The sequence below is a fragment of the Stomoxys calcitrans genome, chromosome 4 (genome assembly GCF_963082655.1).
Source record: "Stomoxys calcitrans chromosome 4, idStoCalc2.1, whole genome shotgun sequence".
NCBI classification, from domain to species: domain Eukaryota; kingdom Metazoa; phylum Arthropoda; class Insecta; order Diptera; family Muscidae; genus Stomoxys; species Stomoxys calcitrans.
The window spans coordinates 104751597-104760677 of record NC_081555.1 but is presented as its reverse complement, the minus strand read 5'-3'; the positions used below and the strand labels follow the sequence as shown (position 1 = coordinate 104760677).

At 37.1% G+C, this 9081-nt stretch overlaps 1 protein-coding gene across 1 annotated transcript; it reads right to left on the bottom strand.

Annotated features, from left to right (window-relative positions):
• Positions 1–2794: 2794 nt before the first annotated feature.
• On the bottom strand, positions 2795–3397 carry LOC106090601 (lectin subunit alpha-like). The gene has a single exon (XM_013256844.2). The coding sequence runs from the start codon at positions 3395–3397 to the stop codon at positions 2795–2797; it is 603 nt and encodes a 200-aa protein (XP_013112298.2).
• Between the last annotated feature and the right edge of the window lie 5684 nt (positions 3398–9081).

The window sequence follows — 9081 nt, the reverse complement described above, 5'->3', positions numbered from 1 at the left end:
TCAAAATGGGTGTATTGAAAAAATTCAGAATTTCATCGAAAATCCCTAAAAAATCGAAATTTCACTTGGAAAACTTAAAATGCCTGTATCTTCTAAACTATGCGTCCTAGAGGGAAATGGGCCTTAATTCGTGACACCATCAAAAAATTCAGAATTACATCGAAAATCCATTAAAAATCGAAATTTCACTTGGAAAACTCAAAATGGCTGTATTGAAAAATTCAGAGTTTTATCGAAAATCCCTAAAAAGTCAAAATTTCACTTGGAAAACTTAAAATATCTGTATCTCATAAACTATGCGTCCTAGAGGGAAATGGGCCTAAATTCGTGACTCCGAAAATCCATTAAAAATCTAAATTTCACTTGAAAAGTTCAGAATTTCATCGAAAATCCTAAAAAAATCGAAATTTCACTTGGAAAACTTAAAATGCCTGTATCTTCTTAACTTTAAATGGCTGTATCTCCTAAACTATGCACCCTAGAGCGAAATGGACTTTAATTCATAAAAAATTCAGAATTTCATCGAAAATCCCTTAAAAGTCGAAATTTCCCTTGGAAAACTTAAAATGGCTGTATCTCCTAAACTATGCGTCGTAGAGGGAAATGGGCCTTAATTCGTGACTCCATTGAAAAATTCAGAATATCATCGAAAATCCATTAAAAATCAAAATTTCACTTTGAAAACTTAAAATGGCTGTATCTCCTAAACTATGCGTCCTAGAGGGAAATGGGCCTTAATTCGTGACTTTATTAAAAAGTTCAGAATTTCATCGAAAATCCATTAAAAATCGAAATTTCACTTGGAAACCTAAAAATGGCTGTATCTCCTAAACTATGGGTCCTAGAGGGAAATGGGCCTTAATTCATAACTCTATCGAAAAATTCAGAATTTCATCAAAAATCCCCAAAAAATCGAAATTTCTCTTGGAAAACTTTAAATGGCTGTATCTCCTAAACTATGGGTCCTAGAGGGAAATGGGCCTTAATTCATAACTCTATCGAAAAATTCAGAATTTCATCAAAAATCCCCAAAAAATCGAAATTTCTCTTGGAAAACTTTAAATGGCTGTATCCCCTAAACTATGCGTCGTAGAGGGAAATGGGCCTTAAATCGTGACTCCATTGAAAAATTCAGAATTTCATCGAAAATCCCTTAAAAGTCGAAATTTCCCTTGGAAAACTTAAAATGGCTGTGTCTCCTAAACTATGCGTCGTAGAGGGAAATGGGCCTTAATTCGTGACTCCATTGAAAAATTCAGAATATCATCGAAAATCCATTAAAAATCAAAATTTCACTTTGAAAACTTAAAATGGCTGTATCTCCTAAACTATGCGTCCTAGAGGGAAATGGGCCTTAATTCGTGACTCCATTGAAAAATTCAGAATTTCATCGAAAATCCCTTAAAAATCGAAATTTCACTTGGAAAACTTAAAATGGCTGTATCTCCTAAACTATGCGTCCTAGAGGGAAATGGGCCTTAAATCGTGACCATAGGATGTGGGTATACTAATTTCGTCATTCTGTTTGTAATACCTCGACATATGCGTCTAAGACCTCATAAAGTATATATATTTTTGATTGTCATGTTATTTTAAGTCGATCTAGCCATGTTCGTCCGTCTGTCCTTCCGTGCATCCGTCCGTCCGTCTGTCTGTCGAAAGCACGCTAACTTTCGAAGGTGTAAGGCTAGCCGCTTAAAATTTTTCTCAAATACTTTTTATTAGTGTAGGTCGGTTGGTATTGTAAATGGGCCAAGTCGGTCCATGTTTTGATATAGCTGCCATATAAACCGATCTTGGGTCTTGACTTCTTGAACCTCTAGAGGGCGCAATTCTTATCCGATTTGGCTGAAATTTTGCATGAGGTGTTTTGTTATGACTTCCAACAACTGTATTGAGAATGGTTCAAATCGGTCCATAACCTGATATAGCAGCCATTTAAACCGATCTTGGGTCTTGACTTCTTGAGCCTCTACAGGAAGGAATTCCTATCCGATTTGGCTCAAATTTTGCATGAGGTGTTTTGTTATGACTTCCAACAACAGTGCCAAGTATGGCGGAAATCAGTACATAAACTGATATAGCTGCCATATAAACCGATATGGGATCTTGACTTCTTGAGCTTCAACAGGTCGCAATACTCATCCGATTTGGCAGAAATTTTGAGCAACGGCTTCTCTTATGACCTTCAACATACGTGTCTAATATGGTCTGAATCGATCAATAGATTGATACAGCTCCAATATAAACCTAACTCCCGATTTTGCTTCTTGAGCCCCTACAAGGCGCAATTCTTATCCAAATGAACTGAAATATTACACAATGACTTCTACAATGTTCGGCATTCATTTATGGTCCTATCGGACCATAACTTGATGTAGCTCTAATAGCATAACAGTTCTTATTCAATATTCGTTGTTTGCCTAGAAAGAGATGTCGTGAAAAGATCTCGACAAATGCGATCCATGGTGGAGGAGGGTTTATAGGATTCGGCCCGTTCAAACTTAGCACGCTCTTAATTGTTTTTAAACCTTTTATAAACAGATTTTATTTTTAACATGTTACGTCTAAAGTATAGATTTTCTCGAACTTAAAAATCTTAATTTTCAGTTAAGATTTATTTAAGTGTCGAATTTTTTGAGTTTTCATTTTAGGAAAATTTTTTAGCTTTAACTGTTTGAATAAATTTTTATTTAGTTTTTAAGCCATTTATAGATAGATTTTTTTCTTAACATTTTACATATAAAGTGCAGATGGTGTTTTATTTATAAATAATCCTACTTTTGTACTCTTTTCATTCCAAAATCTCTGCCACTTCATATTTGCTTTGCTTTAATTTTGAATAAAACTCATTATTTGTTTTGTCCACAATATCTGCAAGATTCGAGTTGACTTCAGTTAATTTTTCAACGGCTTCATCAGCTAGATTAACCTGCTTCTGCTGTAATTTCAAATGTAGCTCGAGTATGGATTCGCCAATATCAGCCCATATCACTCGAAGATGGGGTTTACTCAAGAAAACAGCTTTTAAAGATTTCTCAAAACTTTTCAAATTTTCTTCTGTGAATTTTGAATATTCATCAATTTGTTGCTCTGAAACATTTCCAGCAGCCACAATGGATTTTTTCACTTTGGACTGAGTGATCTCAAACTGCGATATAATTTCAGAATTTTTGTGATTTATGGCATCTCGTTTATGACTAAAATTATCATCACTTTTGTTGATAAGATAATGCTCTTCACATATGAAACCATATCTTTGTTCACATTGGGCATCATCCCATTTGTATTCATTGGTTATGAGTTGTACACAGTGTTCCTTTGACGCTGCATTGTTGGGACTGTTGGGAGCCCAGGAACCGTAGATGAGTTGTTGCCCGGTAGCTGCTGAACTCATCGTGATGGCCAATCCACATTTGACGAGCGTTACCTGGAAATGGTGTTGCATTGAGCATTAATTAGTAATTTCAGGGTAAATAAACAAATAAAGAAACAAGATTGTGCATGTATTAGGGTGGAACGGGAAATCCAAGATATAATAAAACAAGTAAAAGCGTGCTAATTCGGCCGGGCCGAATTTTATATACCCTCCACCATAGATCGCATTTGTCGAGCTCTTGCCACGATATCTCTATTTAGGCAAACAAATGATATAAGAAAATAATTGCTATGTTATTGGAACAATATCAAGTTATGGTTCCTTTCGCACCATAATTGAACTGAATATTGCAGACCATAGTAGAAGTCATAATGTAAAATTTCAGCCAAGTCTAGTAAGAATTGCACACTTTGGGGACTGAAGAAAGAAAATAGGGAGATCGGTTTATAGGGGAGCTGTATTAGGCTATAAACCGATTCGGATATCATAACAAAACAGGTCGTGCAAAATTTCTTTCCAATCGGATAAGAATTGCGTCCTCTAGTGGCTCAAGAATTCAAGACCCCACATCAGTTTGTATGGCAGCTATATCAGGTTATGGACCTATTTGAACTATTCTTAAAACAGTTGTTGGAAGTCATAACAAAACACGTCGTGCAAAATTTCAGCCAAATCGGATAGGAATTGCGCACTCTAGAGACTCAAGAAGTCAAGACCCCTGATCGGTTTATATGGTAGATATATCAGGTTATTGACCGATTTAAGCCATTCTTACTACAGTTGTTGGAAGTCATAACAAAACATGTCATGCAATATTTCAGCCAAATCGGACGAGAATTGCGCCCTCTAGAGGCTCAAGAAGTCAAGACCCCAGATCGGTTTATATGGTATGACCGATTTGAACCATACTTGGCACAGTTACTGGATATCATAACAAAAAACGTCGTGCAAAACTTCTTTCCAATCGGAGAAGAATTGCGCCCTCTAGAGGCTCAAGAAGTCAAGACCCCAGATCAGTTTATATGGCACCTATATCAGGTTATGAACGGATTTGAACCATTCTTACTACAATTTTTGGAAGTCATAACAAAACATGTCATGCAATATTTCAGCAAAATCGGACGAGAATTGCGCCCTCTTGACGCTCAAGAAGTCAAGATCTCATATCGGTTTATATGGTAGCTATATCAGGTTATGGACCGATTTGAACCATTCTTAATACAGTTGTTGGAAGTCATAAAAAACACGTGAAGCAATATTTCAATCAAATCGGACGAGAATTGCGTCCTCTACAGGCTCAAGAAGTCAAGACCCCAGATCGGTTAATATGGCAGCTGTATCAGGTTATGAACCGATTCTTAGCACAGTTGTTGAAAGTCATAACAAAACACCTCATGCAAAATTTCAGCCAAATCGGACAAGAATTGCGCCCTCTAGAGGCTCAAGAAGTCAAGACACCAGATCGGTTTATATGGCAGCTATATCAAGACGTGGACCGATATAGCCCATTTACAATCCCAACCGACCTACACTAATAGGAATTATTTGAGCTAAATTTCAAGCAGATAGCTTTACTATTTCGAATGTAAGAGTGCTTTTGACAGACAGACGGACGGACAGACGGACGGACAGACGGACGGACAGGCGGACGGACATGACTAGTTCGACTTAAAATGTTAAGACGATAAAGAATTTATTTACTTTATGGGGTCTTAGACGAATATTACGAGGAGTTACAAACAGAATGACGAAATTAGTATATCCTCATCCTGTGATGGAGGGTATAATAAATGCAGAACATGTATAGCATATTGCACTTGTTATACAACCTACGTAACACCGAAATATTAAATCCAGTAAGGAAGGGCAAAAGTCGGGCGGTGCCGACTGTATAATACCCTACACCTACCCTATAAGTACAATGTGGGAGCTATATCCAATTCTGAACCATTTTTGATGGACCTCGGCGAACAAAAATATGTTCAAACTGTAATAACTACGGTTGACAAATGACAACATTATTGCAAATTACCCAAAATCTGATGAACATATATATGGGAGCTATAACTAATACTGAACCGAAATGAAATTAACCAGTAATGTCGAGAGTCATTAGAAAATTCTTCCTGCTAAATTTCGCGAGAATCGGGTAACAAATGACAATTTTATTGCATTATTACTGCAAATTGGACGAACATGTATATGGGAGCTATATCCAAATCTGAACCGATTTTTATGAATATCACCTGTAATGTCGGGAGTCATAAGAAAATCGTTCCTGCCAAATTTCGAGAAAATCGGTTAACAAATTAATATTTTATTGCAGTATTATTGCAAATCCGGCGAACATATATATGGGAGCTATATCCAAATCTGAACCGATTTTTTCCAATTTCAATACACTTCGTCTGTAGGCCGAAAGACACGTCCATACCAAATTTCGAGAAAATTGGTTAACAAATGACCATTTTACTGCAAATCGGACGAACATATATATGGGAGCTATATCCAAATCTGAACCGATATTTTCCAATTTCAATAAGCTTAGCCTCTAGACCGAAAGACACGCCCATACCAAATTTCGGGAGCCCATACCAAATATGGGAGCTATATCCAAATCCGAAACAATTTACATGAAATTTCCCTGTAATGTTGAGAGTCATTAGAAAATCCATCCTGCTAAATTTCGCGAGAATCGGGTAACAAATGACCATTTTATTGCATTATTACTGCAAATCGGACGAACATATATATGCGAGCTATATCCAAATCCGAACCGATTTTTTCCAATTTCAATAGGCTTCGTCTCTAGGCCGAAAGACACGCCCATAACAAATTTGAAGACGATCGGGTGAAATTTGCGACCTGTAGTTTGTACACAAATTAACATGGACAGATGGACAGACATACAGACAGGCAGACGGACATAGCTAAATCGAATCAGAAAGTGATTCTGAGTCGATCGGTACACTTATCAATGGGTCTATCTCTCTTCCTTTTGGGTGTTACAAACTAATCCACTAAGTTATAATACCCTGTACCACAGTAGTGGTGTTAGGTATAAAAATAACTAAAATGCCTTAAAAAGAAGGCCCCTTATCATTGGGCCATTGATAAGAAGTTTGCCCCTGCTCCTTTGTGGAATATTCATGGGCAAAATTTGCTTGAGTTGAACGAACTTGAACCAAAAGACTCGATTCCACAGCTTTCAATAATTATCACCACTAGTATTTACCTAATACAGACTTTAAAAGAGCAACCAAGGCGCTGTCTTTTTCTGCATTATCAATCACAATTAGCTGCATTTGTCTTCTTGCACATTGATCGAAGGCTTCCAGCCAATTATACTAAAAATTAAGACAACAAATTTAGTTATGCCTATGATTTACTTCAAATCAATTACGCCAGCTTACCTTATCATCATTCTCTATGAGATAACGTCGACCATCTCTGTCCGTATAATTTTGAGGTGTTGACGAAGCAACATTCAAAAAAATTACAAGCAAGAGTAATTTTTTAATTTCAGCCATTTGGAGTAAAGATGTCTTCATTTTGATAGGCTTAAATTGATAATGATAAAATACAATGATGCGCTTGAGAATTTATAAGGCCCTGAATTCTTACCCAGCACGAGTTAAAAATTGTAAATTGAGTTTTTATGACATTTCCCAATTTCTTGGGAAATGGATTTTTATGAGTTCGTAAATCTTTTTAAATAACTGAATTTATATTTTTGTTTGAAAATGAATTATATTTTATTTCCAATTAAAATAAAAATTACCATACAATAAGTCCTTCAACAAACATTGAATAAATTTCGCAAACTCATAAATTTTTAAAAATTTTGGGTATCAACCGTTAATGGCGTTGGGAATGGCGTCACTACAACACCAAACGGTAACGAACTATGCTATGGCTGCCATAACATGAGGCATTAATTTGGCTGTGGATTTGTGGTTAGTCGGTGACTGCAACACCTTGTCTCCAGCTTTACTCAGGTGGATGAGAGGCTACCCACAATCCGCATAAAAGACAAATTCTTCAACATCAGCCTTATTTGTGCCCATGCCCCGACAGAAGACAAGGACAAGCAGACCAAGGACATTTTCTACGAGCGCCTAGAGAGAGAATATGACCGCTGCCCCGCCCATGATATTAAAATCGTTCTGGGAGATTTTAATGCCAAGATGGGAAAGGAAGACATTTTTTGGTCCAACAGTCGGAAAGTGTGCCCTCCACGAGATAACGCCCAGTAATGGGTTGAGGCTGATAGATTTCGCCGCGGCAAAAAACATGGTAGTTAGTAGCGCCAAATTTCAACATAAAAATATTCAACCGATCAAAACACGAGGAACCATATTGATCACGTTGTGATAGATAGAAGTCGTATTCCAATCTCTGACGCAAAATTTCGAAATGCCTTTCACCATTTCATTCGTCCCTGCTTGTTTGTACCACAGTGCTGGTCTTCTGTCATTATGACCTAGCCAACGCAACCGTTGTATTTTCATACGATTTACTGTCCTAACGCCACACAGTGGGAGAAAATCGAAAAAAAAACTAGTAAACAAGCAAAAGCGTGTAAAATTTGGCCGGGCCGAATCTCATATACCCTCCACCAGGGATCGCATTTGTCGAGTTCTTTTTCCGGTATCTCTTTTTAGTAAAACAAAGGATAAAGGAAACCAAGTAAAAGCGTGCTAAGTTCGGCCGGTCGAATCTTATATACCCTCCACTATGGATCGCATTTGTAAAGTTTTTTGAATGACTTTTTCGAGTAGAAAAACATCAGTCAAAGAAAAACACCAACTCCAAAATTTTAGGCAAATCTAGTCATAATTGCTCCCTCCAGAGGCTCAAAAAGTCAAACTGGGAGATCGGTTTATATTGCAGTTATATCAGGTTATATAACGATTAAAACCATACTTAGAACAGTTCTTGGAAGTCATACCAAAACGAAGTATGCAAAATTTCAACCATATTGGATAAGAATTTCGCCCTCTAGAGCCTAATCGGGAGATTGGTTTATATGGCGGCTATATCAGGATTCGGACCGATTAAGACCACGCTTAACACAGTTATTGGAAGTCAAAGTAAAACACTTCATGCAAAATTTCGGGCAAATCGGATAAGAATTGCGCCCTTTAGAAGCTCTAGAAATCAAGACCCAAGATCGGTTTAAATGGATGTTATGATATCAGGTTATGAACCGATTTTAACTATACTTAGCAGAGTTTTTGGAAGTCATAACGAAACACGTCATGCAAAAGTTCAGCCAAATCGGATAGGAATTGCACCCTCTAGAGGCTCAATAAGTCTATTCGGAAGATCGGTTTATATGGCGGCTACAGGATATGGACTAAATAAGTTTATACTTAACACAAATGTTGGGATTCATATCAAAACACCTCATGCGAAATTTCAGCCAAATTGGATAAGAATTGCGCCCTCTAGCAGCTCTAGATGTTAAGACCCAAGGTCGGTTTATATGGCAGCTATATCAGGTTATGAACCGATTTAGAACATACCTGATACAGTTGTTGTACGTGATACCAAAATACCACTTGCAAAACTTCAGCCAAATCGGATAAGAATTGCGCCCTCTAAAAGCTCAAGAAGTCAAGACAAAAGATCGGTTTATATGGCAGCTATATCAAAACATGGACCGATTTGGCTCATTTACAATCCCAACCAACCTACAC

Excerpts from the sequence above, each read along its gene's own strand:
- LOC106090601 (XM_013256844.2), bottom strand. The coding sequence starts at position 3,397 with ATGAGTTCAGCAGCTACCGGGCAACAACTCATCTACGGTTCCTGGGCT.